General features: G+C 50.3%; 5 protein-coding genes across 5 annotated transcripts; 3 read left to right on the forward strand and 2 right to left on the reverse strand.

The window, feature by feature from the left end:
• Window positions 1-245: 245 nt before the first annotated feature.
• fhpA (flavohemoprotein) lies at window positions 246-1,496 on the reverse strand (the record flags this gene model as incomplete). The annotated part of the gene is made up of 1 exon (XM_001825822.3): window positions 246-1,496. The coding sequence occupies one exon, from the start codon at window positions 1,494-1,496 to the stop codon at window positions 246-248; it is 1,251 nt and encodes a 416-aa protein (XP_001825874.1).
• A 1,481-nt stretch (window positions 1,497-2,977) lies between these two features.
• Window positions 2,978-3,811, forward strand: AO090011000203 (aquaporin; the record flags this gene model as incomplete). The annotated part of the gene is made up of 2 exons (XM_023232840.1): window positions 2,978-3,322; window positions 3,359-3,811. 2 exons carry the CDS (start codon window positions 2,978-2,980, stop codon window positions 3,809-3,811), a joined length of 798 nt encoding a protein of 265 aa, XP_023093407.1.
• A 1,605-nt stretch (window positions 3,812-5,416) lies between these two features.
• AO090011000204 (putative GABA permease (Uga4)) lies at window positions 5,417-7,457 on the forward strand (the record flags this gene model as incomplete). The annotated part of the gene is made up of 8 exons (XM_001825824.3): window positions 5,417-5,507; window positions 5,584-5,729; window positions 5,788-5,835; window positions 5,891-6,038; window positions 6,087-6,619; window positions 6,682-6,768; window positions 6,828-7,212; window positions 7,279-7,457. The coding sequence occupies 8 exons, from the start codon at window positions 5,417-5,419 to the stop codon at window positions 7,455-7,457; spliced, it is 1,617 nt and encodes a 538-aa protein (XP_001825876.1).
• Window positions 7,458-7,822: 365 nt separating this feature from the next.
• AO090011000205 (uncharacterized protein) lies at window positions 7,823-9,229 on the reverse strand (the record flags this gene model as incomplete). The annotated part of the gene is made up of 1 exon (XM_001825825.1): window positions 7,823-9,229. One exon carries the CDS (start codon window positions 9,227-9,229, stop codon window positions 7,823-7,825), a length of 1,407 nt encoding a protein of 468 aa, XP_001825877.1.
• Window positions 9,230-9,748: 519 nt separating this feature from the next.
• On the forward strand, window positions 9,749-12,019 carry AO090011000206 (uncharacterized protein; the record flags this gene model as incomplete). The annotated part of the gene is made up of 4 exons (XM_023232841.1): window positions 9,749-9,793; window positions 10,856-10,881; window positions 11,496-11,531; window positions 11,818-12,019. The coding sequence occupies 4 exons, from the start codon at window positions 9,749-9,751 to the stop codon at window positions 12,017-12,019; spliced, it is 309 nt and encodes a 102-aa protein (XP_023093408.1).
• Between the last annotated feature and the right edge of the window lie 2,621 nt (window positions 12,020-14,640).

The following is a 14,640-nucleotide window of genomic DNA, read 5'->3' on the forward strand; positions in this document are numbered from 1 at the left end:
AGATTCTTAAGAGCATTGTCGCTCTCAGAGAGATATTGTATAGTTTGACAGTATGTTTAGTAATCCGGATCACCTTATGATCATAATGACAGCGCTTCTAGTGTAATTGACAATAAAGATAAGTTGAATCGATATTGAAATTTGATTATGCTATATCGTAACTCATAACGGTAGGAGAGGAGAATCTAAACGATAGACAGATGGTCTAGGTATGGTCTAAATCTAGAAAAGAGAAGCGAACAAAACTAAGCAGGAACACCGCCGGTGCCGAAGAGCTCCAGCTTGATGCGATCCGGGCTGACGCCCTCAGCGGCCAACGCAGCACGCGTGGAGGTCATGAAACGGTCGGGACCACAGACGTAGTATTCCGTCTTGGGGTCGTCGAGGAACAGATCCTTGGACTTGTCCAGCTTGGAGAGATCGACACGGCCCTGGTGGTCGTAATCCTCGCCCTGCTTTTCCTCGGCTGCTGGGTGGGTTTCGAAGAACGTAGCGTGCAGGTTGGGGTACTTCTCGGCCAGGGAGTCAACATCCTTCTTGAAGGCACGAGTCGCTGCGGAGCGGGCGCCGTGGATGTAGTGAATCTTGCGCTGAGGGGCATCGGGGGGGTTCGAGGTGAGGGTCTTGAGGATGGAAGTGAGCGGGGTGAGACCCACACCGGCGGCGATGAGAACAATGGGGCTGGGGCTGTCTGCGTCCGAGAGGTAAAAGTCACCGAAGGGGTGGGAGACCTTGACGACGTCGCCTTCCTTGATATTGGCGTGGAGGATGTTGGACACGTATCCGGGGTGAGCTGGAGCGTTGGGCTCAGCGGTGTTGAGACCGGCCTCCCTCTTCACACTGATACGGTAGTAGTCTGACCGCGGGGCATCACTCAGAGAGTATTGGCGACATTGGGGGAACTTGAGCGAGTCCACGAAAACCTGCACGGAGATATACTGGCCGGGGCGGAACTTGGGGAGGGGCTTGCCATCAACGGGCTCGAGGTAGAACGAGGTGATCTCCGAGGACTCAGGGACCTTCTTGGCGACACGGAAGTGGCGGAAGTCCGTCCATCCGTCGGCCTGCTTGTACAGTTCGGCCTCACGACCGATCATGAGGTCGGCAAGCTGCCAGTATGCGGTGGCCCAGGCGTCCAGGATCTCGGGGGTCAGCGCATCACCGAGGACCTCGCCCATGGCCTCCAACAGAAACTTGCCCACGATCTGGTATTGCTCGGGTTGGATATACAGCGACGCGTGCTTGTTGCAGATTAACTCGACAGCGGGCCCAAGAGCTCCCAGGTCATCGATATGCGAGGCATAGGCAAAGAGGGCACCGGCCAGGGCGCGGGGCTGATGGCCGTTCACCTTGTTGGCGTTGTTGAAGACGGCGTTCAACTCGGGGTGGGCCGTCAGCATGTTATTGTAGAACACGGTGGTGATGGTGGTGCCATGCTGCTGGAGGACCGGCACGGTGGCCTTGATGAGCTGGATTTGTTCAGGGGAGAGCGGCATGGTGAAGGGATAGTCTGAAGACTTCAATTGATCAAACAAATGAGGGGTGGAGATGTGACGTTCTTAAGTAACTAGGACTACCCCTCCTGCAGACGTCAGTCTCGACCGTGGTATTTATACGGCTGATGAGCCCATGCCCCTGGACAACGTGTCGCCATATTTCGTGCCGCTATTTTTTTTTTTTTTTGGGTAACCTCTTTTGGTTCCTGGTCATCGGCCGAAGGTTGAACACCGGGGTGTGGATATTGGGTAAAATTTTCTCTCGAAGGCCGATAGTTGCCCTCTATCTCCGCGGCTCATCGCACATCTCCGCGGGGTATGAAAGACTGGAACGTCTGGAAGAGTGCAGAAGAATGTTTTGCTACAGGGAATCAGGGCCAAGACAATGATAAGCCACTATTCCTGATTGGTCGATGCCCTTCCACCTCATATCAACCCCATGACCAGCAGGGAAGATATTGCATGTTGAACAATCGCCAGGATCCCCCGTCCGTGGTCTTTCTTGTTCTCCGCATTGAGTGTCTTTGAACGACACTCGTGTTGTCTGGAAGCGAACTGAGGCCACGATCTTCGTAATTCTATCAGCCCATTCGTCGGAAATTTTCGGAAAAGTGGTCCGTGTTCGCTGAATTCTCGGCGTTTGAGAGAGTGGGAAGACTTTTCTACAGTGGCACCATCCAGCGACTACGGGGAAAGGAGTGGCCGAGCCGGAGCAAAAAGGAAGATAGTAAAGACAAATTGATCATCCTCATCGTTATGTGTATCACTGTAGGACCATACCCCAAAGGAGAAGGTGAACAAGTGGGGAGTCATGAGATCATAGGGTTTCTGGCGGGCAGCCCACATTTTTTGAACAATCTCGGTGGACCTTCACAACGACAGCTTGGCATGTCATCGATCTACTTCGTTGATCTAGTGACTCGGTTCTTAATCTTAGAGCCATGCTGTGATATACATGAACCCTTGAATAAGAGGTAAATAGTAACGATTCTATCTCGCATCCCCGTGAAGAATTTCTGATTGATAGCAACTTCACCTGCTTTGAAGGTCTATCTCTACAATACGCTCACCGCCGAGGGTCTAGACTTCGGCCAGTCCGACCAGTTCCCTCGGTCAGTGGGAGCAGGAAAGGACTTTCTGCCACAGAGCTCTTGATGAGGCAGGCTCTCCGGACTATAACCGTGGAAAGCCTCCTGCGGCTTGCCTTCCATCGCTTCCATTACTGGGAAATCTGGCCGTATGCGGTCATTTTCGGCCGGACAGAGTTCAATTGCAACAAAGACTCCGCTGAAGTCATGACGTGCTCATCTGTAACCAGATATGAGGCTGCCCAGCAGTATAAAAGCTAGCTTTACCAGGTGAAGCGGTGGGTGAGAGTATATCAATACGGAAGTTTCAGGCGGGAGCTGGTCGGTCGCAAGAATCGTGCTGTCCTCCACCACCAAGTGAATAAGTAGACTCGAGGCTATTCACACAGCAAGATGAAGTTTATGAATCATGGAGCTCGCGCTGATCGCGCCGAGCACTCTGGCTCGACCCCAGTGTACAGCTCCACGCAGAAGCAGCTCCCCATGTTGCATCTGAAGGACACCGCGCGGAACAATGTCATTGCCGTCATCGGAGAATTCGTCGGAACCTTCTTGTTCTTGTTTTTCTCGTTCGCGGGCACCCAGGTGTCCAATACGCCCAAGCCGGTGGACGGTGCGCCACCGAATACAGCAAACTTGCTCTATTCAGCCTTGTCGTTCGGGTTTTCCTTGATGGTCAATGTCTGGGCCTTTTACCGCGTGACGGGCGGTCTCTTCAATCCAGCGGTATTATGGCACGTTTGATATCTGCGATATCTAGGCTAACAGCAGCAGGTCACACTGGCGTTATGCCTCGTGGGAGGCCTGTCTCCCATCCGTGGAGTCCTCGTCTTCGCAGCTCAGATCGTGGCCGGCATTGCGTCGGCCGGTGTGGTCAGCGCATTGTTTCCGGGCGACTTGAATGTCGGAACCCGTCTAGGAGGAGGAGCCTCTATCTCCCAGGGGCTGTTCATTGAGATGTTCCTCACCGCGCAACTCGTCTTTGTGATCATCATGTTGGCGGTGGTGAAACACAAGTCAACCTTTCTGGCCCCGGTCGGAATTGGTCTCGTCTTCTTTGTCACGGAGATGATCGGTAAGTTCATCCTTTTCCGCTGTCATCGCACCATTTGTCTGACACGCATCAATGTAGGCGACTACTATACCGGCGGCTCCCTCAATCCCGCTCGCTCTCTCGGCCCGGACGTCATCAACCGCAGCTTCCCGGGCTACCATTGGATTTACTGAGTCGGCCCATTGCTTGGTTCCTTGCTGGCGTGCGGTTTCTTTGGTCTCCTGAAGATGATGGAATACACGACCGCCAATCCGGGACAGGATTATAACGAGTGGGAAGCCAAGAACGGCCCCGGATCCTATGATGTGTCGGGAAACCGGCCGTCGGTCCAACTCTCCGACACGTCCACATTAAACCGGGCGCATTCGCCAACTAATGGTCACGGCGTGCAACCGCAACATGTCAACGGTGCAGAGCAGGTTTAATCGCGGTCCGCCAGCCTAGCTGGAATCAACTCAGCCATAATCTTGTCATTGGACTCGACGACACTCTTATTGCTGATGTTGGTGCTAATCTACCTGGCTGTTTCCCATCTGCGACAGAGCCAGGGGGATGTGGAATCCTGTAGTCATTTTTATTGTTAATATGTGTTGTTACATCGCAAGCAAGGATTAATAATTCGGGGAGAGAGTCCTGGGTGGAAGGTTACATATTAGTTAATGGTGGTTGGGAAAGGTTTGAGGACAATCACGTTGGTCTCCTAACCCTTTTGGTCGATAGTTCGGTTGCATTAGTCCCAATTCAGATTAACTCCGTTCTCGCTGCATGAAAAGGAAAAGGAAATTGTTTCCAGCGTCGAAGAATCTCCATCGTGGCCACTTTCTCGAGGGGTCATTGACACCTTGAGACATTTTTCTTTCTCAACGTTGCATGACACGAAGACCATGGGATATGGATACATGTCGTTCTATTCGCTTAGCCCATGCTCCTGTGGACCGAGACCATGCAGCTATCCTTGTTCGTTGAACTGTCGACGTAAGGAGTGTCTAATCGTACAAAGGCATTGTGGGTAGGATCAGTGCGAAATTGCGATCAGAACGATCAATAGTCTTAGGTTAATTATTGGTGCAGTAGTGGCTGAACTCAACTGTGAACTAAAGGGGGAAAACTGGAGCCCTAATTCCCTTCGCCATTGTGAAGGATCGCAATATGATTTCTTTCCCGGGACACCTGGGCTATTAATCCATGATTTTCCTCAGATAAAGATAGCTCTAATCGACCAAGGACGACACTGAAGGAATGAATGTCATCATTCTAATATTCCTCAGCTTGACTGCACTGGATCGAGACTCATGGGATCGACAGACCCACGTCGGAAGGCCATGTGGAGCATCCCCGAACTCATTGGCCACCCGCCACAGCGCCATCTCTTCGTTTCCTGCAAGGTGTTGGCTGCCTGTCCGTCATGGAAAAAATTCGAGTGAATTTGAGTTTCATGGCTATCACAGCGTTGAATCAGGGGCGCGTTTTCCCACGCCGACGAGGTCCCAGAGACGTTCATCCCTACCCCATTGGGGATACCCGTCTCGTTCTCCACTGTGTTGCAACATTCCCGGAGCCGATAGGGGGATAGTTCCCTGAACTGGTGCATCTTAAACTTTGGCCTATCCACTAATCCACTCCGATAGTCTACGATCCGTTTCCTTCGTTAACTCATGCATATTCCTTAAAGACCCCACGCCTTCCGCAGGTCGGTGTTCGACTCATTCATCAAGCAAACGGCGATATCATTATCCATAGCCCTCCCTTTGGCACACCACTTGCACGGTTAAGGGAGCATGGCCAAGATGGAATCGCAGGCGGCCGTCCAGGCTCACGCCGGCGCCGATGAGGCCGGCCTGGCGGATCCTGGCGATATACAATTACTGGGTAGGTTCGTCCAATTCAGTTGCAACCTGAGGGGTGACAGGCGTCAAAAACGGTCGAGTATAGCTAACCGGCGCAGCGAAAATGGGTTACAAGCAGGAACTGCGCCGACAGTATTCGACCGTGCAGATTTTCGCCGTCGCGTTTAGTATCATGGGTCTGGTGCCGTCAATCGCCTCGACGCTCGCGTTTTCGTTGCCCGCCGGGCCGGCGGGTATGGTTTGGGTGTGTATCTCTTTGAGTCGCTCTATTGTCGCATGCAGACCAGATACTAATGATGTAGGGTTGGCTCACCGCGAGTATTTTCATTTTCACCGTCGGTCTTGCTATGGTAACCGCTACCCCGGATGCGACACTTCGATCGCGACAGAAACTAACGGTCGCAGGCCGATATGGCGTCCGCCATGCCCACTGCCGGAGGTCTTTATTGGTGGACGCATTACTTCGCCGGTGAGAAATACAAGAAGGTGTTGAGCTTTCTGGTTGGATATAGCAATACAATGGGGTTGATTGGAGGCATGTGCTCGGTGGATTGTAAGGAGACCATTTCCCTCGGTCATCAAGGCGCATGCTAATAAACAGACACACTCTCTCTGATGCTGCTGGCTTGTGTCTCTATCACTCGCGACGGGAACTGGTCGGCCTCGAACGGCACGATTTACGGCGTCTATGTCGGCCTCATCATCATCCACGCCCTCTGCGGTATCTATACGGGGAAAATCATGCCCAAGATCCAAACCTTCTGTATCTTTATCAACGTCGCCATCATCGTCGCGACCGTTATCGCTCTCCCTGTTGGAAAGGTCACTCGTGGCGAAAAGCTCAACTCGGGATCATTCGTCTATGGACACGTTGATAATCTTACCAGCTGGCCAACCGGCTGGGCCTTCGTCCTCTCCTTTTTGGCCCCTATCTGGTCCATTGGTTTCTTTGATTCTTGCGTGCATATGAGTGAGGAGGCGCTCCATGCCGCGAAGGCTGTGCCGCTGGGAATCATTTGGTCGGCTGGTTGTGCAACTGTGTTGGGCTTTTTCGTCCTGTCGATCATCGCAGCCTGCATGAACCCGGATGTGAGCGCGACAATGAACTCCGTGTACGGCCAACCTATGGCGCAGGTATGACTTCTTCCTTTTATGCTCATCTGACTCGGTAACCATATAGCTAATGCGAATATCAGGTCTACTTCGACGCACTGGGCAAGAAAGGAGCCCTCGGCTTCATGGGCGTGCTGATCGTCATCCAATTCCTTATCGGTCTCAGCCTGGTACGCACCCTCGAAACACAACAGTTATCTCAACCTTGAAACTAATAGGTATAACGCAGATCGTCGCCGCCTCCCGCCAAGTCTGGGCCTTCTCCCGTGACGGAGCCCTGCCCTTCTCTGGTTATTTCCGCCATGTCAGCAAACGCGTCCGCTACCAACCCGTCCGTGCCATCATCGGCCTGGTCGTCGTCTGCATCATCTTCGGCCTGCTGTGCCTGATCAACTCCGTTGCCGCGAACGCACTGTTCTCCTTGTTCGTAGCCTCCAATTACGTCGCATGGGGCACACCCATCCTCTGCCGCCTGATCTGGGGCAAGACGCGCTTCCGACCGGGCGAATTCTACACTGGAATCTTGAGTCGTCCGCTGGCCACGATTGCCGTCGTCTGGTTGGTGTTCGGTTTGATCTTGTCTATGTTCCCCAGCACGGGGCCGAATCCCAGTGGTATGTTTTCTTCTTTCACCTTGTCCATCATTATGGATTTCCAGCGGACGCTGACGGGATATTTAGCCCAGGATATGAACTACACAATCGTCATCAATGGCTTCGTGTGGATCGCCGCGATGACTTACTATGTTCTTTTCGCGAGGAGATGGTACACCGGACCCAAGATGACCATCGATGCGCCACCGAGTGCAACGGATTCTGCGTCCGGGGATGAGGGAAGAGTTGAGCAGAAGGCGGAGTAGAGTTGGAGTAATTGTTTAATTATTATTATACCTTGTCGTTGTATTTTCTCAAAGCGAGGCTTCACTTTTGTATACCTTTTTAGAATATTATATTAGTCTCTTTTCTCGATCATGGAGAGTACATCATTCCCGCCGCGTGTCTGATATGTTCATACATATTCGAGTCACAATCACATATAGGCAGTTCCATCATGATATATTACACTAAACCCTCCATGGCACCGTGTATGAAAGTGTTGAGCCTAGGTGTACTTCAAGGAGGAATATACCTTTACTGGGATAGGACTATTGCTTCTGAGATGGGAATGAATACGAACACAGTCATGAATCTATATCTAATCATCTATCCATCAAACATCATAAATCTAGTAATCATTACCCGTCGAGCCATAAAGATGCTCCCCACGCTCAAGAACCTCAATCTCATCCCCAACAGCGACGTATAACCCCTTCTCCTGCTCCTCCGCCATCCGCAGCGCCCGATCCTCAGGCACACAATGCATACCTATATACCCAAGAGCCGACTTATTCCCATCCTCGACCCTACGAAACTTAACCAACGTCGCGCTCGGCTGCGGCTTACCCCTTTTCTTCTCCGGCGGGGGATTATCCGTACTAGGCTTCCCAGTCTCCGGATCAACATTAGGCATCGTACACCTCGACGTCCGACAAACAACAGACACCGTCGGAGCTACATCAGCCCGTGGTCCTGCATCAGGACCCTTGGGTAAAATCCGGTAACGCTTCCAGCTCTCCTCGTCGAAGGCGGGGGCACCCGTGATCCAGAGATTGGCGCGGAAACGAAATGCATTGAGGGGTTGGTTTTCTTTTGGTAGGAGTGTTGATACAGCGTGGACGGAAGAAAGGCTGTTGATATTGATGGGTTGTTGGTCTGTATAGCCGTGTACAGAGGGTGTGCCGATGTGTTCGAGCGGTGCTAGGTTTTCATCTGTGCGCACGAGCGTATCGGGTGTGCATCTTAGTAGGGTGAGGCTCTGGTCGTTTGCAATTCGCAAGTATTTCTTTAGTTTTGGTAATGCTTCTGCGACGGAGGGGATGGTTCCCATGTCCAGACCCTTCGCGTCACGGCCGTGGATGCCGAATGTTTTGAATTGGATTTTATATTCGTTTATCATGGCGGGCGTGGGTTGGAGAGGTACGATAAACCGCACTTCTGGCTTTGCGACGGGGTTTCCTATATGGAAGAATTTCTCGAGATAATTGAAACAGCCAGGACCATCGGGGTCAGGGAATGATACCACGACACATCCACCTGCTTGGACAAGCGGGTCACGCTGATTGCTTTCCTTGTGCGGAAGCCATAGTTCCGTCTTGATCTGGGACATGGTCGGCTTTGTGCGCTGACTGATAAATCGCCATTTGGACTCCATGGCGGGATTATTCTTGCCCAGTTCCGTAGCGAAAGCGAAGCATCTGTCGTACTTGAATCCGGTCTTGGTGAGTAAGGCCCGATTTAACTCGATTCGCCCGCAGGACTTAATGGGATGAATGCAGATCGCTTTGATGCGTACTGGTCCCTTGCTCGTGGTTCCTTCTGGTTCGTTGTATTTGGAATCATATTGATCTGTCATGTTGCTGATCGATAGACCGAGCCTTTGCAATTGTTTGAGCTTGCGCGTTGTAGATGTGTTTCCATTTTGGACGACGAGGATGAAGACCAGGCTTAGTAGGAGCACGATGTTTATGACTCCATATGACACTGTGGAGGCCTTCAGCGTGTCCTGCAGACCTTGTAGGATATCTCGGAGCATTTTCCTAGTATCGTCCTGGATTCGAGGGTTTTAGATGGTATAGTGAAGGACTCGTTTGGTGAGATGTAGGTTTAACGGAAGATGTCTAGATTGTTAACAAATCCACCACCACTCGAGTCCCGCAGAGTATTACAAAGATATTCTATCCCGCATTGACAACTGAGATTTAGTCAATGGGATTTGAGGTTATTAATATTGTTGCACTGCAGATAAGGACGCCAAACGCGAGTTCCATTTCAGGAAGTTCGATGGAGTGGGTCCACCAGATCCACTGGAATGAAGAATCTTCAATTCTAACTGGATGATTCAGCAGAGCGCAAGAAGATTTTGTATTGGAATACGCTCATGCATCTGGAATCGGCTATTCAGACCTACGTTACAAACCAGAGAGAATCTAGAAGTTATGGGATGGTAACAACCCTAGTCTGTGACTGATAAGAACCCCTGTATTATCCGATTGGTAACATTTGTGTTCTATGCTTTAGAAATGGCTAGTATCTATCATCATTGAATGCAATAATGTTACCTAACTTTCCGCGCCCTAAGCGACCATTCCCTTGGCCTGTTCGTATTCCACTATCTAATACCCATTCAATCAATATATGACTCATAGTTTGATCGAGAATGAATCCTTTATGGAGTATTCACGGGTTCTCGGCACGATTGTGTATTAACTTCCCATAGAGGAGGTTATAACTCCTACTCCACATGCCCATATTCCTCTTCATAATCTATCCTCATCATAGCCGGATATATCCATCCTTATCTCGGGCTCTAGGATCTCTGTCCATCTTATCCCAGCAAAAATCGGCCCGTCACTCAATCTAATGGTTGTCTTCCCGCGAAATGTCATCGACATAGATCATAAGTCCGATGAACGGCCTACCATATCTGCCTAAACCCCGAATAGCTCAAGGTTACCGGGATTAAACCCAGCCATGAATGCATAAGAGGTGGCCCGCACGCACTTTACCAAAAGATGTCGTTGCCCGAGACATGGCTTGTGATATTGTCACTTCCGCGCGACCGCGGCTGATTTTGTTGAAAGCCCCGATATTGCGACGGGTGGCCTGCGAGTCGCTGGAGAGATTAAGACTCCATGGGTTATAGCGCATAGTTTGTCGCAAGCCATACAGCATACGCCATGTGAAGAGCTTCGACGTGTGCTAGGTTAGTCGGATTCACCACTACTGGTCATGATTGGTCTGGACAGTTTTGACGTCATTCTATAGGGCGGATAGCGATGGGCATGCAAGACAACCATGTAGGGTTGTAAAAATACTCCCCGAAAAAGTACGCTACGACTTGACATGCCTACTCAAGTGTCGAACTATGAGAGCAATGACGCCTTTGAGGTTCCTGACCGCACCTTGAATGACGATGATCTCAGCGAGCCCGAGGCCGTGGCCAAAGCCCAGGACCAGGAACTGAATAAACCGCAGACAATGATAGCCGGTGTGTTAGAGGCGGACGAGGTGGCCACAGCGAAGGCGCATGTAATGAAATTTATGACAGACGGCAAGAAGGAGATGGCACGGGTGAAAATCGAAAGACCACTCATGTCGCAGCCGGCACAAGAGACGCTGATCAACACGCTGGGCAATGCGCCCAAGATAAATGTTCTAGGCCTTCCGGGGTGATTGGGACGACAAGTACACAATCGCCAGGCCATACTTCGGATCCTAAGCTGGAAACAGCGATTCCAGCGAGCTTAGGATCATGCAGAGGATTGATGACGGCTCGGACATCGCGATATTGGATTGTCCCTCAATTTACAGGGCCTACCTATTCGTCTGCCCGGATCAAGCTCTAGCAGCTAGTCTTTTAAGCCAACGGGTCACGCGGGTGTTACATTGATCTGAATCTATCTACATCGTTACTGGTCCTGTGCGGCTGTTGTTCCCTACTTACCCCGTCTTATCTCTCCCTGGTGTTATCTCTCCCTGCGTCTTCTAGGGCTCAACCAGAAGCTGAACTCGTACAGCCCAGCAATATCAAAGAGTCTGATATTACAGTGTTGAATATACTATTCGATGAGAATCAGGCATCATGACTAAGACCATAAAGCCTTCGATAGTCAAATTCAACCACGTGGAGTTCAAGGTTACGGCAGGGGAAAATGAATACCAGGGAGTTTTGAAAGTCACGACAAACTAACCATGGAGATAGAAAAGGAGTGTCAACCATGGCTCTGTCGGGTCAAAATAGGGGAAGCCCAAGATGTCTAGAACTAGACACAGGACGCGCCTATTAAAGCTTTCTGCAGGTTTTCTGCCAGTGCCCATACGCAAACTGAGCCACTGTGCGTTCTCTGTATACAATGTCGAGTCTGTCCAAGGCCTTCCTTTCCTATATGGTCTTTTATTAATCAAAAATGGCATCATGATGGCATGGCGCATCTTTACCGCCCTGACACGGGGTGTCTTTTTCCCAGCAGTTGGAATTAGTCTATGCTCAAGGGTTGCCTCTCAACAATGCAGATGAATCGTGGTGGCCGCTAGGAGGGGGCTATGGTGGAGTGGGCAATGAAGCGGGGGGAAGGAGCAGCAGTGACAACAGCAGGAGGAGACCCACTTAAAATAATGTAGGTTCGACCGAGCTACCTGGATGGTCGAATACTACTTCTGCATCTTCTTCCTCTTGGTCACCATCACCGTCTCTATCTCCATCACCACCTCCACCGTCACCATCATCATCACCATGTCACGGAGGAATTGCAAGAAAAAGCGCACAAAGCCTCCAATTAATTCTAATCATAATGGCAAAACGCAGAGCGGCACAAGTACTTAGAAGCCGACCTATGATTTCGCAGAATGACTACCCAACTTGATACACGCTTTACCCGCCCTACAGATGCCAGCCGGGCATATTCACAGTGTCCATCGTATGCACAAGAATGCCTTGTATCCCTATCAAGTATCGCCACTCCTTCTGCAAGGACACAGCATTGGGAAGTTGGACACATGTTCATTTATTCAAAGGGAGGGGCCATTGCCACTCGCATTATATTACCGGGGTTGAGAACCATCAGCATCGAACAGGTTTCTATATAGGTGTGCGCAGCATATGCGTCTGGCTTAAAAACCTGCGCCTATGAAGACGAACGCTCCGTCATAAGTAACAATAATATACCATAGAATACGGAAACCCCAAACGTGATTGTTCGATAAGATGGTTTGTTGGCAGCGGAAGAAGCCGGTGTTGGATTCGAGCAAGAGGCTCGAGCTGCAGTCGAAGTAGCTCCACTGACTAGAAATACGCCAGTTATGTCGTGGGCAACCAGAGTGATCCATACGGATGCGAATATAAATGTCGAGCATGTTGCAGTGGGGGACGAGTTGGGGGTACAGGACCGTATGCAACAAAATATCGGACAAGTATTGAGCGCAGTATGCGAGTAAGGTGAAGGAAGGGTGGCTGTGACCGGTGCCCATACTTCTCTTTGAGAAAGATCTTGCTTGGTAATAAGATGACGAAGACGTTGGGGTTATCGGTAGCCGTAGGCCTAAATTATTGTCTTGGGCTGTATTAGGCGTGGGACGACAAGTTGCGACTGTACTGATGATCTAATGGCTCAGCAAATTCCTGTCTTATCCGTTAAGCAATGAGAATACCCTCCTCCTCTACCGGCCGCACGCCTTCTTTCCCACCCTACTATCTGTTACGGAATCGCCACATCGAAGACGACGGGAAAATGTCCTATCTTAGCCGTTTCTGTCATCCATTCCCCTTTATTGGAGAAGATAATGCTGAGGGACCCTATATCGGCCCATGGATAAGCATCGGACTGATCGTTCAGAACATTTGCAGACCCTCTTTTAGCGAGTCATATACACTATACAACATTTGGACTTGGCTACTACTGCCAATTCCAGAACGGGCATGAAAGATTAGAAAATGGTGGTGATACAGACCCCGCTTTTATCGAAAGAATGCTAAACAAAACATTCAAGATAATGACACAAAAGGGGCCGACAATGATAATGTTGATAGCCGTGCTACAAAGTAATTGCTGAGTCCTCTACATCCAACACTATCATGCACATTGTTCGAATACAGCAACTTCACGTTATTCCTTTCGCGGACAGAGTCTGGCCAGAAGGACAACTTTGTGATAATTGAATTCAACTTCGGTGCTTGACGCGAGGATTCTACGGTATTTCAACTTGCTTTGATATTACTCCAACCATGGGTACGCACACTACGTGAACAGCGCAAGCAGGCTCCTGGTATGACAATTCAGCACGTTAAAATACCAGTAACTTCAGGAAGAAAGCAAAATGTATCCTCTTTAGGTTCCTGTTGCGACTCTTGGGTTGGCGATGCTTGGTGCACCTTCGCCAAGGGAAACAGCAGAAGCTGGTCCCACTGCGGCGTTCCTCAATCTCTCCATCTCTCTCATCTCGCCCTCCCTCAACATTCGCCAAAAGGAACCAGTAGCAGGTGGCCCCACTACGGCTTTAGGACGAAATGTATCTCAATCTCTTTTTAGCAAAGCAAGCTCGATCGTTAGGCTCCTAGCTAAGTCTATCAGCTATCATGACTGGAAGAAGACATTGCGATGGCCCAACAGATCGCAACAGATATTGGGTATTTAATTCCCATGGCCAAACAGAAAGGACACCCAAACTATTGTAGGGGTGGGAATCGCTATAGTCACAAATATCTGGTGGCAGTGGCTTGTCGACGATGAACTTGGGCTGGCCTGCGCATTTTGGTCTAGCTCGTATGCAATCTAGGCTCCTTTGACCTGATCAAAATCCTACACTATGATCCCTCCTATTTCACTCCACACACACAGTCCACCACGCCGATCATAAGGACCACAAAAATGGTTACTCTCGATAGTGAGATAGCTACCATTGCAAAGGTATAATAAGACGCAAAAGCAAAGGGAGAGTCAGACGAGGAAAGTAGAAGAGGGGCTCAGCACATGAATGAGAGCGTCCTCGGCGACAGACGCAGGTACAAGAGCCATCTGGGGCTTCGGCCGACGTTGGGGCGTCGAAGAGTCCTGTTTTTCTGACCTACGAATCTCCTGCTCCAGCTACAGACGCTGACGTGAATACCGAGACGCTATAAAATTTCTCTTCAGTCCTCCCAGGGGAGCCCATTAAAATCACACAGATTAGTCACGATATTATCCTTGACAATAATACAGGATTAGCCCCGGCATAAACGTCAAAGGAAGCCAGCAACATCCTGAGAGAACTTAAACAGCTTGGTGAGCAACGGGAAACCTGAGCCGGTATGAAAACCCTTCTGGGGACTTCCTATCAATATACAAACGCGACGAGCTGCATAATATCAAGCTTGGTGTCAAGGTCTTGGGGGCTTAGTCGCTGGTAAATAGAAATTACAAGTAGTTATCGACCGACGTGAGAGCCAACAAGGGAAGACATCTAGCTGGC

Source organism: Aspergillus oryzae, chromosome 7 (genome assembly GCF_000184455.2).
Source record: "Aspergillus oryzae RIB40 DNA, chromosome 7".
Lineage (NCBI taxonomy): Eukaryota > Fungi > Ascomycota > Eurotiomycetes > Eurotiales > Aspergillaceae > Aspergillus > Aspergillus oryzae.